The sequence below is a fragment of the Calonectris borealis genome, chromosome 10 (genome assembly GCF_964195595.1).
Source record: "Calonectris borealis chromosome 10, bCalBor7.hap1.2, whole genome shotgun sequence".
Lineage (NCBI taxonomy): Eukaryota > Metazoa > Chordata > Aves > Procellariiformes > Procellariidae > Calonectris > Calonectris borealis.
The window spans coordinates 3,894,926-3,911,372 of record NC_134321.1 but is presented as its reverse complement, the minus strand read 5'-3'; the positions used below and the strand labels follow the sequence as shown (position 1 = coordinate 3,911,372).

The following is a 16,447-nucleotide window of genomic DNA, read 5'->3' as shown; positions in this document are numbered from 1 at the left end:
TTTTCGAAATGCCCAATTTTAAACTCCTGAAAGACCTCATTTTGCAGGACGAGCACTGAAGTTTTTGAAAAGGGGGTTCTCCTCGAGTGTTTCGGGACAGATAGCTCAAAGCGCTGATCAGTCCTCAAGCCTTGGCTCACGGAGGCTAAGCCTGGTGAGCGGAACAAGCAGGGCTTGTGCAGAGTGACAGACACTCAAAAACCGATTTTTCCCCCGGAGAGAGGTCTGAACTCGTGTCGCTGCTCGGGAAGGGGGACTGCCTGCCTTTGGCAGCGGGAGGTGGAGGGCAGATGGAGACGTGCGAGCGTATCCAGAGGCACCAAAGTGTTTTGCTGCAGCTCTGAGCGCTTGTGACACAGATTTGTAGAGATACAAAGCAAGGGGAGGGAAAAAAAAGTAGAAAATGGTTCAGAGAGATACATGGGGTCTTTTACCAAATCATCCGTAACTGACTATTTTTGAAGAACTAGTACCATTTGGGGACATATTCATTACTGTGCTAATTGTTATTATAGTGATAACTGGATAGCCATTTAAGTCTATGCATATTTCATCATGAAACCATTGTTTGGCAGGCTGGAACAAATGGTCTGTTGAAATCAAATGCAGGTCAATCTTGTTTTATTATTTTAACAGTCTTCCTTACAAATTGTATCTCCATTACTGTGGATTTAATAATTGTAGCATGAAGGACAATTCTGTGGGATATTCAGGTCAGGAAAGATGGGTTTTCGTCTGAGATTTAAAAGACGACAGAGAGTCAATGCAGAAGAAAGGTGCTAAGAAAGATGGTGTGGACCAGAAGATCAGCAATTGAGAAGACCAGTGTACCAAGACTGGCTGAGGTGTATGATAGAAAGGGCCAGTGCTTGGACAGCAGGACATGGAACTGTAGGAAAAGGGGCTTCACCAGTACTGCTGCCTGTTGTTACTACTGTAGCCATCTTCTGACTGTTATCAGGAGGAATAGGAGAGTCCTGGATTAGTCTCAAACCGTATAAATAAAAAAGAAAATTTACAAATTGACATCCGAAACCTTCTGACAGAAGTAATGTTTGTGGCATTATTGAAGGATAAGCAAAGGCTCTAAGATTTCATATCTAACTTTTATTTTATTTTATTTTTTAGCAAATTTTATCAAGGAAAGAAAACCCAAACTGCTGATCCCTCCTGAATCTGCTGGCAGTAGCTCATCAGTCACTGTCATCAAGGGAGGTGTCCTGCTACTCGAATGTATTGCTGAAGGGCTGTGAGTAATGCACAATACTGCACAAACTTAATCAACTTTTGAAATAGGGTTGAGGAAAGAAAAAGCTATATTAAAAATTATACAACTACAAATGAATATACCTACCTGCCCAAACAACTTTAAATTTAACCTCAATGCAGAGTTTTTCTAAAGTATGCATACTCCTTGTAAAGCAGCCCAGAGCTAGCATGCAACATTCATGTATTTGTTATTGCTGTAGCCTATAAATAAGTAACTAAAATCATATCGTGGTAAGTATTGATTTTTTTTTTTACTGTTATATTAAAAAAAACTATTATGGAACTTTTTTCAGGAGTACTACCTTTGAGATGTTGAGAAACTAAGTAACATCAGAATTCAGCTTCTGTGGTTTGGCTCACAACCTGTTTCTTTTCTAGTTTTGTGAATTCAGTTTTGGTTCAATGCTCAAAAATTATTCAGCATTTTTCCAGGTGTCAGATCTCAGGTTTTTAAAAGCAAAGTTCTTGAGTGATGTCAGACAAGACATCCATTAAGCAAATGCCCCATTGAGTGAAACCGATGGTCTGCCTAGCCCAGAGGAGATGCTGGCTCGGGAGCGCATGTGAACCTGGCCACTTTCTGTGGTCCGTTCGCCAGCATCCAGAATTTCCATACAAAGGATGTTCCTTCCATGATTTTCTCATGACAGTATGCCGAGGAACAAAGTCCACAACTATGCAAAAATACAGTGAACTGGAGTCAGTCATATTGGTTTGATCCTGCTAAAACTAACAGTAATGGGCTAATTTCAAATTTGGTTCCAGTCCCATGTTTCCTACTTGGGTCCATTCCTGTGCGTGCTTCTGGTGCTTTGGGCTGCACGGATGTCTTGAGCTTGTTATTGCTATTAGCATTTACCTTGGAGTGCTACTCAAGCTCTGGTCATGGATCTGGCTGTAGTCAGCCTAGCAGAATATGAGGAGATGCTCACTGTAATAATATATGGAAGGGTTAAAGTAGATAGTATGTGATGGGAAATCAGGACAATTTTGTTCCTTATTACAAATAACACAGGATAAAATAAGGGTAAGTAAGGAAAGGGAATGGCTACATAAATGTTAAGTGCAGTCCTCATCATGAAGCTGTGAATACCTCTCTCAGACCTTGTTCCTGCTGCAGTAACTCAGACAGAGATAAGCTCCACTTTGCTCTCAGTCCAGTTTCCCAATTTTTACTGTGTGCTTGTAGATGCAATGGTCTGCCCCAGAGGAGTTGCCATCAGAGAAATAGGTAAAGCGAAAATCTCTTCAACCACTAAACCCACAATGAAAACACAGTCACTTCTGGTTTAGTTGTGATAGAGCTTTTTGTTGAATAGAGACTTAAATCATCGTCTGCTCATGCTGTCTGGTAGAGCTGCAGGTCTATGAACGCAGACTGTGGTTAGCAGATAGATAATTCATATTAAAGGCTGTGCAATTATATCCCCTCTATAAAATTCCAAAATCAGGATATTTATCTGCCTGAACAAACATGTTTAGGGTATTTTGTTTTTCCGTGTGGGCTTGAAAAAAGGGCATTGCTCATCTGAGCTGGCAAGATTATGCCTCTGCAGTTGGTTGCCATTTCTGAGAGAAGGTGAGTTACTTGTCTCTACTGGATTCACTCCAAGTATCGGCAGTGAGTTTTAGTTCCCTGTTGCAACACTTCCTTGTTTAATTCACTACCCATCCAGCTACTTCGCAGGCGCACAAACCTCCACAAGTCCACAGCTATGGGTTTATGGTGTTTTCAACGTACTTAATAGGCAAATCATCTTGGAAATACACAAATATGAATTTTCATGTGCAAGTATTAGTATCGTGTACAAGAAGAGAACGTCAAAAAGGACACTTTATTTGCAAAAAAATAAAAAAAAAAAGAAATATTTTTGTTTCACTCAAAATTTTCCAAGAAACTTTTGTTTAAATTATTTTCCAAACAAAAAGGGTTTATTTTAAAGTAGTCACTTTTGAAAGAAGACAAAGTACTTTGATCGCCAAACAAACATTTTTCACTTAAGCCCTTCAAAAATGCAACATCTAGACCAAAATAAAACAATATTTTTATTTGTTAAAATTCCCATTTTCAGCAGAAAATGATCAGCTTTGCCTATGTCTCTGCCAATGTATCCCACCAAATGTCCACAAACCACGGAAACAGATAGACTGAGCCAGATTTTAAGTAACTAAGATCAGGGGCAGCCAACTGCAAAATAAGGAATTAAGTACATTTCCAATCTGTCATTTTGGAAGACTTATATTCTGAGAAATGACAGTGTCAGGAGGGCATTGCCCCGATACAACACCACGGCAACACAGTGCCTGACTTTGGTACCAGAGCGGGACAAGGACTTTTGCAGGAAATAATAGGATATTTGCACGGTTGTGCTCACTGCTCATGGAAAACCGTAATTTCTTGGTACATGGGGCTTTGAGTAGCTTGTGCCCGGGCATTTTGCCACAATAACAGATGGACACAAGAGTAAGCAGATACGACACTGTGTATGTGCGTCGTGTACGGTGTCGGGGTCGCAAAGCCCAGCTGGGAATGTGCAGACAACAGTCTGTCCCGAATTTCTGTGTCACTGCCATTTGCTTTCTAAAAATGTAAGGAGCATTTTCAGCCATCTCCAATGGCTGGCCACCTTTCTAACCAGGCAGGGCACCGAGTGAAGTCACTGTAATGAAGTCTTTATCTCCTTGTCTGTCCTCAAGTGCCCTTTTGGAGTAGGACAGAAGAGCTCCGTTCCCTCTCCCACAGTCCATGCCAATACAAGGAATGCAGCCTCATGCCATGGCCTGGTGTTGGCTGTGAAGAACCTATTCATAGGGGCCCTTCAAATCAAGAAGCAGTGTAGACCGGTTGTAGTCTATAGTATAACCCTCAGTACAGCCCCAGTATTTTAAAAAGGCTCAAAAGACTCTGAAAACTTCACTTTGCAAACCACATGCATGAAGCCCAGCAGCTCTGCTAACATGAAGCATTACAGCAGCCTAGTATTCAACTCAAAACCTTTTTTTTTTTTTTTTTTTTTCCCCTGTTAGCCCAACTCCTCATCTAAGCTGGGTCAAGGTCACTGGAAACTTGCCCAGGGTCGAACCAGAAACAGAAAATTTTGGGAAGATATTGAAGATAGACCAAGTGACTGCGGCTGATGAAGGAACATACCAGTGCACGGCAAGCAACCCCATGGGGAGAACGAAGCACGAGTTCCATGTTCACGTGGAAGGTGCTGAGTACACTTTACTAAGCTTATTGATTTTGAACAGGGAGGTGGTCAAAGGGAAGTGAATAAGGACCTTTGCTAAGATCACTCGGTGTAATGCATAAATTCAACCAACTCTATCAATTTATGCTAGCCAAGGACCCGCCTTATAGTTTTGGGAAGCTTGCAGAAAGTAGCACCTTTTTTTTTTTTTCCTGAACCATGAAGGCTCTACAAAGTGGTGAACAGGAGAACAAATACATGAGCAGATCTAACACTCTAAAGATGTGAGTTAGTCAAGCAGAGATATTGATGAAACGTCTTGTATTAATCTGAATGTCAGGCCAAAAAAATCTAATTATTCTACTTGCTCTTAAAGAATGTGAAAATGGCTATACTGGGCCAGAGCAGAGGTGCATTTAGCTCAATTGCTTTTCTTTGGCTTCCGCCAAAAGTGAATGCCTAGGGAGGATTGTAAAAATGCAGTGAGCAAACATGGTACCACCCTTCTCTTCCCCTCCTTCATGTGCTCCCTTGTTATCATTTTTGTGTAGGGATAACCTGAGCTAAGAGTGGTTTCTATAGCCCCTGCAAAGTATCATAAAAACTTATGAAACAAAGTAAAAAAAAAAACTTCCTACTAATTTTTAACAGTTAAAAAAAATTGAAATATGACCCTTTTTGTCATCCCACTGAGTATCCAAGGCCCGTTCCCACCCTGGCCTGCGTGCGTGGAAGGATGACCAATACTATATTAGCAGCACTCACAAACAGTCTTAGGGTTACACCCTTGTGCGTAGGGTGGTGCATCCCTGTGCGTGAGCGTACACGGGTCTGGTGGCTGAGCAGGCTGAGTGCTGGGTGCTTGTGCTGGGCTAGCAAATCGGAGAACCTGGTACGTTTGTGCATCCCTTTGGTCATCATTTATTTGTGTTGCTGCTAAAAGAAGGCAGGTTAATGAAGCCAGCCAAGATACCTTCATAACAGGCATCTCGCAGAGTGCAGCTAGAGGCGCACGGCGCCTGCTCTCCCTCCATCCTCCTTTCTGCCTTCTCCTACGCCCCAAACCCTGAAGGTGTGAGCACTTCACACGAGGCAGGTGCAGAAGCGCTTTTCCAGGAGCAAAGCAGAGCTGCAATGAGACTCAGCACAGACAAGCAGAAGTATCACTGCCACTGCAACTCTTTCAGCAATGCTGCCCATAAATAGCTACAAAATGAGAATCCTGAAGCACAGCTGAAAAATGTGCTGAGAACATTTTCTCTTACTGATGAAAAATGCTCCAGTCTCTCCTCTAAAAAAAAAAAATCACAGGCGGTATTAAACTGTCACAGTCTACCAACTGCTTCATTTTAATCTGTGCTTCTTCTCGCTCCGTGGTCGCAAGGAGTCCTGACGGGAGGAAAGGCACGTTCAGCTACCTGCTCGGTATTTACTTGTCAGCCAAGGAAAAGCCTTGTGAGGAATGTGACGCATCATCCCCATTCGCTTGACACAACCTCGTGTCGTACAGTCGTCTTTCCCTTCCTGGAAGTGTGGCAGAGGTGGATACCAGGGCATGGCAAGTTTTCAGCTGCGATGGAGGGGAAGTGCTGACTCCTAGAAATCATTCCAGATGGTTTGGAGCATCTCTGCTGTAGATGAATATTTTAACAATCTGGCTATGATTTTCTCGGCTGTAAAAATTGAATCCTTCAAAGAAATTGCAGGAGCTGCAAAAACTAAAATACCAGAGAATTAACATTAATTAAGCAGTTCAGAATATTGACCCCCTTCTCCCCCAGTCTCTAGAGGGAGGAAAGCTTTCCGGCAAATGGTTGTTCCTGCTCATTAACAAACAAGTATTTTAAAAAAAAAAAAAGAAAAAAGAAAGATAGAAAGAACCCCACTCTAGCCATTGCAATGTAAAAAATGCAATTGCTATTAAATTCGTTTTCTGTATATGTAACTAATGTTGGCTGCTGTCACTAGCAGGAATTCTTCCTATTAGGAGTCACCTCACATGCAGGGTATCAAGGTAAAATTGAGCCAAATGCTGTCGTCTTCTCAAATTTCTAACCAGAAAATGTCACTACCATTAATCAGAAATGGGCATGTTCATCATTCTTGCAGCAACTCCTGTGTGCACACTCAAGGGCAGATCTTGAGTTGGTGGAAGAAAGCATTCATTTCAGTTGGTTTCAGGGAGGTTATGCTGACGTAGGGCACCCTCGCACCTGACAGGCTCTTCTCAAAGGATGCATGCAGGGAGAAGAAAATTAAACATGGAAGAAAAATTATCTCAGTTATTAACTGCCAACCATTCTCAATGTAGTGCTGGTGTCTTAATCAGGATTTTGCTACTGTTTTCTGCACTATGTTACATTTTCTGTTCTTCTTTCTGGTATTTGAGGATCTCAAACCAATACCCCAGCCTTCTAAATAACAGTCCTAATTAATGATATTTGCGTGCAGCCCACTTACTAATCCTACAGTAGTCTGAGGGCAAAGATTCAGGCAATTATTACCAAGCATATGAAAATATTCAGCTAGCAAATTGCTTGACTGTTTGAGCATTTTAATCTCTCTTTGCAAGGAAAGATGTAGCCTGGAACATTGGAACAGGCACAAAACCCCCATTGTTATTATTAGAATTAGAGAGAATTATTAAAAAAAAAAAAAGCGAAGCAAGCACACAAATTGTCTTGACTTCAGATGTTTGTTTACTTGGTTGTTGTGTATAATCCCTCAGACCCAATATAAAATGTACACATAACCTCAAAATCTTGTCACTATCACAGTGCCTGATCTCATGGTACCTTGATCTTGGCTGAGGCTCCTAGACTGTGTTTAATAGAAATAATTATTACAATATAATGATTAATTATAGTAATGATATAATAGCTAAAGGCATTTGCAGTTGAGTCTCGTAATACTTTCATTACTCAGCTAGAGAAAAATAAAACAGTTGAAACTAATGTGAGGCAGAAGCATGGCTGGCTGTTTTCATCAGGCTCAAACTGTAGTTCTGTTTCCAGTTTTCACTGGAAAGCTGCTTCAACGGGGATGCAGACCCCAAGGTGGTAACTGCAGCTGAAGCTGCTGCTGATGCCCCCAAAGTGGGATGGATTGCCAGCCGTTGGGAAGACGTGAGGAGAATTTGAAATGATCTTGACAAATTGGAAAAATGGTCTGGAATAAAAAGGATGGGCTTCGGTGAGCACAAGTGCAAAGCAATTCTCATCAGGCAGCACTAATTGGCTTCATAGGCACAGGATGGAAAATGTCTGGTTAGACTAGGCTGGAGGATATACTGGATCGCAAGCTGAACACAACTTGGAAATATTAGTCTTGCAGAAAAAGCAAAAATCATCCTGGAAAGAATAAAGAAAAGTGTTGTTGTAAAAGAGACTACTGAGAACTGGTAAGGCCTCACGTAACGTAACCAGTTTTATATCGTGCACTTCATCAAGGGGGGGCTAACTCAAGACAGTTCAGGAGAGAGCAGCAAGGGTAGTCACAGAGCTCAAAAACATGGCATTTGAGAAAAAAATGATAGATATGTTTAATTTAGGAAAGAATGAATCTGGGGAATGCGTAACAGCCTTCAGATGAGCCAAAGTTTCTTCACAAAGTTCCCTGGGGATAGTGTAAGATACAATAGACTTAAATTGCAGCAAGGCAGAAGTTGATTAGATGTTAAAAATTTGTTCAAGTCGTGGGGAAAAGTGTAGAGCTGCCATAGACAGCGTGGGGGGCTGTGGTGAGGGTTTGGATCCATCGGGGGTGTTTCAGGTGTCGATGATCCTGCTCCGTAGCAGAAGGATGGACTAGGTGCCCATTTTAGATCCCTTCTATTTTTGGACCTGTCATTATATTCCCATAAAGACATAAATCTCTTAGTCAGGAGCCCCACATTTATAACTCTTACCAAGAAGGATATTTTATGCAATGAACTATTTGCCAAACTGTATTGCTCTCACAGATTAACTATTTGACTATCCAACCACTGTTTTTTGTAGTTGCTAAAAAATATGTGTCGATTTTGTTATTCTTATGTTTTATATATTTATAAGTAGTATAGCATATCTGCCACACGGAAAAGAGGTTCTTCAGCCTTGCTGTGAAATTACATTTCATACTTGGCAAAATCTCGTTGCCTATGGCTTTGCAGCTGCATCACTTTCTTGGGGCAACCACAGCTATTCCCATGCTGAGAAAGGAAAGCAGCGGCATAATATATCTGCAGCTCACTTCCAGAGTGTACGCACAGGTGAAAATAGGAAGGGATCCATCGCGTGGTTTGTATTCAGTCTGTGCTTAGTGTCTCACCTCCTCCAAAACAAGGAAATATCCTGTCTCAAGTACAGAGGGAAAAAAACCCCACAAATTAATCAGGACTGTTACAAACATTTTCACTTCCATGCCTTTGACCTGTCTTCTCCTGATGAAAGCATAATGTATATGAGAGAGAAGGAAAAAGATCTGCAAAACCAAAATGTTCTGCTGCTTGCAGAGTTTTTTCCTGGATCCAAATACAAGGACGCATAACAAGTATGGTCACGTCACACGCTGCGCTATGGGAGGGCAACCAGCACTGCACGAGGAAGGTGGTAGAAGAGATCTGTACCGTATGAAGGAAACGTGAAAATGTTATAATTTTAGATAAGCTTCAGTGTCTTGAATTTTACTTCAGTCTTTAGATGTTGCTTAATGATGTCTCTTCAGGGGTGCTCTACTGTGGAAATGGTGGATTGTGTGTAGGTCTTGTGTATCACACTTCAGGGGTAGTTTTTTAATATATCTGTGTGAATATAAGCAATGATGCTTTGTTTTAGCATATCACACTGATAACATCTGGAGATGTATTACCAGGCAACAGCTCTGTTAATTTTCAAAGCGTTTTATGAGCATTAACTAATGAATCCTCATGTTTCCCATACATTAGCTCATCTTTTTCAAATAGGGAAAGAGGCCCAGTGATCTGCCCAGCACATGCAGAAGAGGTAGTGTCGGGTCTGGAATTAAAATTTGGAAGTTTGCTGCTTCTCAGGGAGAGATAATGATGAATTCAATCTGTGTTTTTGATTGAGGCTGCCGACTGAAGGGTAGGCAGGCTCAGGGACCTGCATTCAGTCTGTAGGGAGCAAAGCATTCATCAGATAAATGCTTTTTCCCCCCCCTCAGTTCCCTTCCCTCCTTTATGGTTGTGTTTTTCCAATGAGGTATGGGTACCTGATGCTCAAGGGCTGCTCTGCAGAGGAGAGGGTTTCCCCAGAGCTACCCCAGTTTAGCTGGCAGTGCTGGGAAAGAGGAGAGCGCAGGGAATGCAGCAGCTCACTGCTGCTCCTCTACCACCACCCTGTGGGCAACCTTTCTGGGCTGCTCCTCAGGATGATGGTTCTCTCATCCCCAGTGGTGAATGTTTCGTCGTTCCTAAGTATGTTACGGATCAGCCTCTCATCTGAAGACATGATGGGAAACCAGAATATTGAAAATCACAGTGCATTTCCTCAGCACACGTAGATGAGCAGATGGAGGTGCTGCATCTGTCATGGAGCTCCGCTGCACCACCGTACTCTGCCCTCCAAGGCAAGTCGGTGGAAGCCGCTTGCTTGTGCCTAGTGAGGGGGATTTGAGCTGGATGGATATTTGCATCTTGTTTGAGTTGCTGAAATAGTCTCACTTCATTTCACAGACCGCAGTCTCATGTCTGAGGGTCCTTGGGAAAATGCCGACCCCTTCAGGTTTACCTCCTTCCCCAGCCTCTCGCCTCCCATTTGCATTTGTTTTCCACTTGGACAAACACTGCCTATTCCCTACACTCTCTCCCTGACACTCACATTTCACAAAGTCTGAAGGACAGGAATGGATGTGTGCTGATGCTAATTTTACCTTTTGTAACATTAGTTTGCAAGAAATACAATACAGCTGCACAATAGGCTGCTGGGAGCTGGCCGGGAACTGTCGGCAGCGTTTGCCATCTCCTGGAGGACCATAGCAATAGCAGAGTTAGACTTGTCTCGCTCTGCACCTGATACCTGCTATGTCCCCTCTTTACAGAGCCTCCTCGGTGGATAAAGGAGCCCGAAGGTGGTGTTTACAGCGTAGGAACAAACCTCGTGCTGCTGTGCGAAGCTATTGGCAACCCAGAGCCAACCATTCAGTGGAAACTTAACGGGATGCCCGTCGATAGTAAGTGAAGGTCCAGCGTCCTCCTTTAGGTGGTGGTTGGGTGGGATGAACCTGTGTTGCGCCCAGTTAGAGGGAACACGCAGGTCCTGACGCACTGAGTGATGACTGACATCTATTTAGACAGGGTTAATATTTATTTACTTAAGCTAATGTTTAAATGTGATCTTGAACAGAGCAGGGGTGAAAGCTGCAGGGCTGTGGAGTGGTGGTACCCCTGAGTTACTGCCTCCGTCTTAGCTGTAACACTCCCATCTTTTGGGGATCTGGGATAGTTTATGTTCATTGAGGGCTCCTGGTTTTTCTTTGTGCTGCTGAATAAGCGCAGTGGCCGTGTGGCTGGGGAGCCCAGGCCCTGCGCCCTGGTGTAGCGGTATTATTACCACCATTTAAAAAAGTCTCTGTGGGGATTTTGCTGGAAATTGGTGCTCCAGAGCACTTTCTTTAGGCCACGGGACTGCTGGCAAAGGCAGTGCTCTGCAACTTGCTCTCCAGCTGTTGAGCAAGGTCCTGATTTGATCCTGAAGATGTGCTTCGCCTTTGGCTTTCAAGCAGTGAGGAGAGACTGTGAACTCCACAGTCGTGGTGTTTTCTCCATCTCCTGATGTAGTCTGGGTCTTTCCAGGTAGGACCTTCAGAGGGAGAATCTCTGCCAGAGAGGTCAGCCTTACCAACCTGCAGCTTCAGGACAGTGCTGTGTACCAGTGCGAGGCCAGCAACAAGCACGGCACCATCCTTGCTAACGCCAACGTGAACGTTCTCAGTGAGTACCCTCCCAGCCTTTCCTGTTCAAGATCTAACTGAAGTGTCCCATTCTGCTGACTGAAGCTTCACAACAGCTTGGGGATTGTAACCGTGTCGTTGTTCTTTCGCGTTGGCCCCAGGCTTTAAGAAATACGTTGTCCAAGCTAATGCAACAAGCCGTATCATGGGCAATGTTATATGCTTAGCATAAGTGCTCATGAGCTTTGATATATTCTTTATTTTAAAATTGTGGTTGTGGTTGGGCTGAAAACCTTCTGAATTCAAATGTACTAAAACCACTGGGGGCTGAATTGTGACCACAACTCTGTTTTTGAATTATTAAGTGTATTGTTAATCTTTAATTTCAGTTGTGATGCTCAGCCTGTTCTTTGAAGAAAGGGTGGTGGAAATTTGTTTAATAAAAGAGGTCTCTAGAGGAAGCAGAACTGGGTCTGTTTTCTCTCCTGGAGCACGTTGATGTTTCACGTTCTGACATGTCCAGCAGTCAACCACTGTTATCTTTGTCAGTGAAGCTTATGGGAGCTCAGGTGCTCTGTGCAACTGGTTCCAAAAGGCAGTGAAATTCCCATTACGTGGCTAAGCCTTTGACCTTTGCTGGGAAAAGGGATGATGCAGGGACAGTATTTATATTCCCAGTTCTGAAATGCAGTGCTGCTCATTTTGCATTCTCTTCTGCAGATATTGCTCCATTAATATTGACCTCAGATGGTGAAAACTATGCCACAGTTGTGGGTTATAGTGCTTTCCTGCACTGTGAAATTTTTGCCTCGCCTGCAGCAGATATTAGATGGTAAGCCACTGAGAACTGACGTTTTCAAGTGAAACAAGTTCATATAAGCTCCCCAAACATTGAAAAATGTGCTAATTATTTCTACGGAAGTAAAATTAGAAACTTATAACAAAATTGTATGTAATGTAAGTATTCTGTGTTTAAATGCACTTTCAAGAACCCTGAAGAACTGGTTTATAAAAAAAGGTTAATGAAAGTCCTCAACACCTGTGTGAGACAAGTGCTGGGATATTCATTAAACCAAGCCATGCTGTATATAGCCAAATCCTGCTACAGCTTCATCAGCTTTAGTTTAATGTTGGCAACTTTTTAAGTTTGGACACATTATTGAGGTGGAAACGCGATGACTTACAGAGCATATTTACCTGGAAATGGTTCCATACAGTTGGAAATCACAGGATTGTCATAACACTTGACAGGTGCAATAAAATTGGAGATGACAGCTATAGATTAAAGACTCAGCCAGACTAGTTTAAAGACCTTGATAGACGCTGTCAGTGTATTTTTGGTTTGCAGGAAGCTTATGTCCCTTTATGATTTGCTGCACATGGGTAAAGTGACTTGCTGATCTTGATTTGATTGTTCAGTGGCAGAGCTGAGACCAGCTCCCAAAATTCCTGTGTCCCCTGCAATATCTGCATGAAATAACAGTTCCTGCAGCCCTAGAAATAACCCATAACTATTATTATCCTCTTTAGGACTAAGGATGACAGCATAGAGCCACTTTCAACATTACGCTATGAGTTAAATAAGAATGGCACCCTAGAGATCAAAGAAACAAAGAAAGAAGACTCAGGATCATACGCTTGCTGGGCTGCAAACTCTGTTGGAAAAAGAGCAATCACTGCTAATCTGGATATAAGAGGTAATGTCTCACTTACGAATAAAAAGACCTTTGACATCTGCTAAGGTTTTATATTTACAAATTTTCAGTAAATAAGTAATTAGTAAATACTCAGTCCAAGATACAGATTTATTCTGTGACACTACAAATTCTCTGTATAATAAGACCTGAAATTGTCTCCATTTTTCTGTGTGATTTCTCCATGCTCATACATGGTGTTTACTTTCTTCTTGACACTTCAAGAAGCTGCATAAGCCACCAAAAACTGTCGTTTACTTCCCAAATCTGTTAACTTTATTATCTTGAAAGGATTTTCCCTCCTGTTTGCCATCAGCCCTGTTACACTCAGAGCAGGTTCTTGGCTGACCCTCAGGAGCCCAGAGCCCTCCCTGTGCTCGTGGGCTTGGTGTGGGGTCCTCGCTGAGCCAGACAGGGTCCCTGCATCTCCCACAGCCGTGGGCTTCCTCCTTCCCTAAAGCTACTTCCATCTCTTCATCAGAAGGTACATCCCAAACTGGATTAATATCCGCAGCGAACACCAGGCACGTTGCAGCAGGATGCGTTAGGGGATGCTGCTGCTTTGAGGGCTTTGCAGCGGGCTTCTGCCTGATTAGCAACTTGACAAATATTTGTAAATAGAGAAAAAAATTACTGAAATGCGTTTACTCATACATTTCAGATACATACCTTGTGCTCTAATTCTGTTTTAGGGGATTTATTTGGTTGGTTGGACAGGAGGGTTTTTTCCCTGGGGGAGGGTGGTAGTAGACAGCTTCTGTTGAACACACAGGTTAAATTTAGTGGGTTGCATACAAATTTATTTAGGATTTAGGGCTTGCCAATAAAAAAACCCCTTCAATACTCAATTAGCAGAGTCCTCAAAAGGACTTTCAGATGCAGGTTTGCTGTGACAAACTCGAGAAAGAAATACTCTTTTTGTGTTCTATTTCCACACACTCCCTTTGCTTTGTAAATTTTACAGTGATAATAAACATGAAAATGTACAATGAAATTCTCACAGAGCAACATTTCACTGTAAAAAGAAATTCAGCCAACTGCTTTCTTCTTACTTATTCATCTGTTTCTGCATTCAGATTAGAGTCAATTAAAAGAACAAACTTGATGGCAATAATTTTTTCTCACTTGACTTTAATAAGCTTGTAATTTTTCTTGGATCATTGCCAAAGCCTATTTCAAATGGCAATTGGACATAAAAATCATATTCAAGCTTTTTTTTTATCATCTATTTCATGACAGTCTGCTAACAAGGATTTTCACCTGTGACTTTTTTTGTGTGTTTTTTTTTTTTCCTGGAGCTCTTTGGTTTGGAGTGAACTAAAAAAGAATTTTTCAAGATAGAAAATGAAATCCTGGCAAATATCTATTTCAAAAACAACCATCCTGCACTTGAAATGTTTGTATATATAACAAAAAAGACATGATCATTGCTCCTAAGGTTGATTTTTAGATATGAAGTGCTTGGTGAAAATTTGATGTAATAGTCTCTCTCTCCTAATCAAAGTGTTTTTCTGTCATCAATCAGATGCTACAAAACTTGTTGTTACTCCGAAGAACCCCAGAGTGTTGAAATCACATTCAATTTTATTGAAATGTCAGTCTGAGTATGATTCACACTTGAAACATAGTTTTAAATTATCCTGGAGGAAAGATGGAGATGGGCTGCCAGTCAACAGCACGGAAGATGGCAGGTAAGCAGGGAAGAAACCAAAGTTTTCTTGGTCGCAGCTGAATAATGCTGTATGGTGCGGGAACATGAGTGGCAATAAACATGAGACTTAATAGCTTGAAATGCAAATTTACGTCTGCAAGAATTCTTCAAGCGATATGTGAATAGATCTGCATTTTATATATGTATAAATATAAATGCATCTATATTAGTTTTGAGCCATGGCTGGCAAATGATTTTGTTTTTTATTAACTCTCTCACATTACATCACAGCAGAATATTGCATAAATGTTGGTTCAACCCCAAAATACAACGCTAGCCTTAGTGCAGTCACCTGGGGTTTTGTTTCTCCACTTCAGTGGAACTATTATTCTCCTGTGTTTTATACCTGTTTGGCCAAAGCAAGTCCTTGTAATGTTAAAATGAATGTAAAACAGATTTCTGGGATTCTGCCTAAAATCGTACACGTTAAAAGCAATGAGTTTTTCCTATGAGTTTAGAACTTGCAAGTGCAGGCTGAACTTTGCCCTACTCTTGTGTTTCCATTGACCTTAAGGGGATGGAGCTCAGCCTTTATTCCATATGAAGGGTCCCACAGTTGGCAATCAGATGTCTTTATTAATTACCACAGAAAAGAGATGGTTTCCTAAATACTGCAGTGCTGGAGAGGTTGAAGATCCTGCTGAGGCCACGTAGTGCGGGGAGATAGCGCCAAGCAAATGCCATCTCTGCAGCAGAGCCCATGTGCCTGGGTCAATGCCAACTTCCCCTGGTGCATTGGACATTACACAAGTGGGTTGGGAATACTCAATTTTACTCAACCCTTTCAAAAATTCAGACATAAAGCCCATGTATTTGCCTCATTAACGATGTGCCAAAATCCAATGTTCCAGACACTTGGCTGATGCATATCAATGTGGTTCCTTTCAGACCAAGAGAGACATGCCAACTTCCAGCCATGGAGGCTAAATTGCTTCAAAATACAAATAATAGTCTACAGCACAGTGTATAATACAACTACAATTACGTTTTAAAGTAATAGGCCTAACGTGCAATTATGTTATTCAAAATGTCCTGTTACCAAGTTTTTTCATGAATAGTTTTTCGGAGAACAACAGTGTCTGTCTGCCATATGCTTATCTTACAGAGTTTTCTCTTCCTTATTTGTATGTGCCTTTTTTTTTTGCCCTGTAGGATAATTCTGGACAGGGATACACTGTTCATATCAAGCGTGACACTAGAGGATCAAGGAGTTTACACGTGTGTGGCTAGCACTTCTCTGGACAGCGTCGCAGCCGAATCGCAGTTAATTGTTCTTGGTAAGAGGATATTTTCCCGGTGTGCAAACAGCTCCGTGCAGCACATAATGCTGTTGCAGCACTTTTGCTTGTTTGTTTCTTTTGCCCAATTCAGTTACAAAGCCTCAATAACCCAATTTCACAGAGGTGCAATGTACCTCTCACTCGTTAACCTCGATTGTGCTATCCTTGTATCTCCTGGAATGGGGATGCTGACGCAAACTTTTCATTTATATTTAATCTTTGTTATAACTAAGGCGAGGCAGCCTTTTTTCTCAGTTGAGGAGTCACCCACAGTGGCTGTAGGAGCTTGCCCAGGTTCCAAGGTGTAGTAGCGTATTAAGAATGGCTCTGCTTCTGCTTTGAAGTCCTTGGTCAGTCCTTCACCCCACTTTACTAGAGATTTGCAGACGAATTACCACTTGGACTATTTTT

The 16,447-nt window shown here is 42.0% G+C and overlaps 1 protein-coding gene across 1 annotated transcript in view; it reads left to right on the top strand.

The window, feature by feature from the left end:
- CHL1 (cell adhesion molecule L1 like) overlaps positions 1–16,447 on the top strand; it is a 107,912-nt gene that overhangs the window by 68,178 nt on the left and 23,287 nt on the right. Inside the window, exons 8-15 of the mRNA XM_075158607.1 lie at positions 1,129–1,249; positions 4,297–4,481; positions 10,500–10,631; positions 11,254–11,391; positions 12,072–12,183; positions 12,882–13,048; positions 14,571–14,736; positions 15,909–16,033. Coding sequence (XP_075014708.1) covers positions 1,129–1,249; positions 4,297–4,481; positions 10,500–10,631; positions 11,254–11,391; positions 12,072–12,183; positions 12,882–13,048; positions 14,571–14,736; positions 15,909–16,033 — 1,146 coding nt within the window. The remainder of the gene's footprint in view (positions 1–1,128; positions 1,250–4,296; positions 4,482–10,499; positions 10,632–11,253; positions 11,392–12,071; positions 12,184–12,881; positions 13,049–14,570; positions 14,737–15,908; positions 16,034–16,447) is intronic.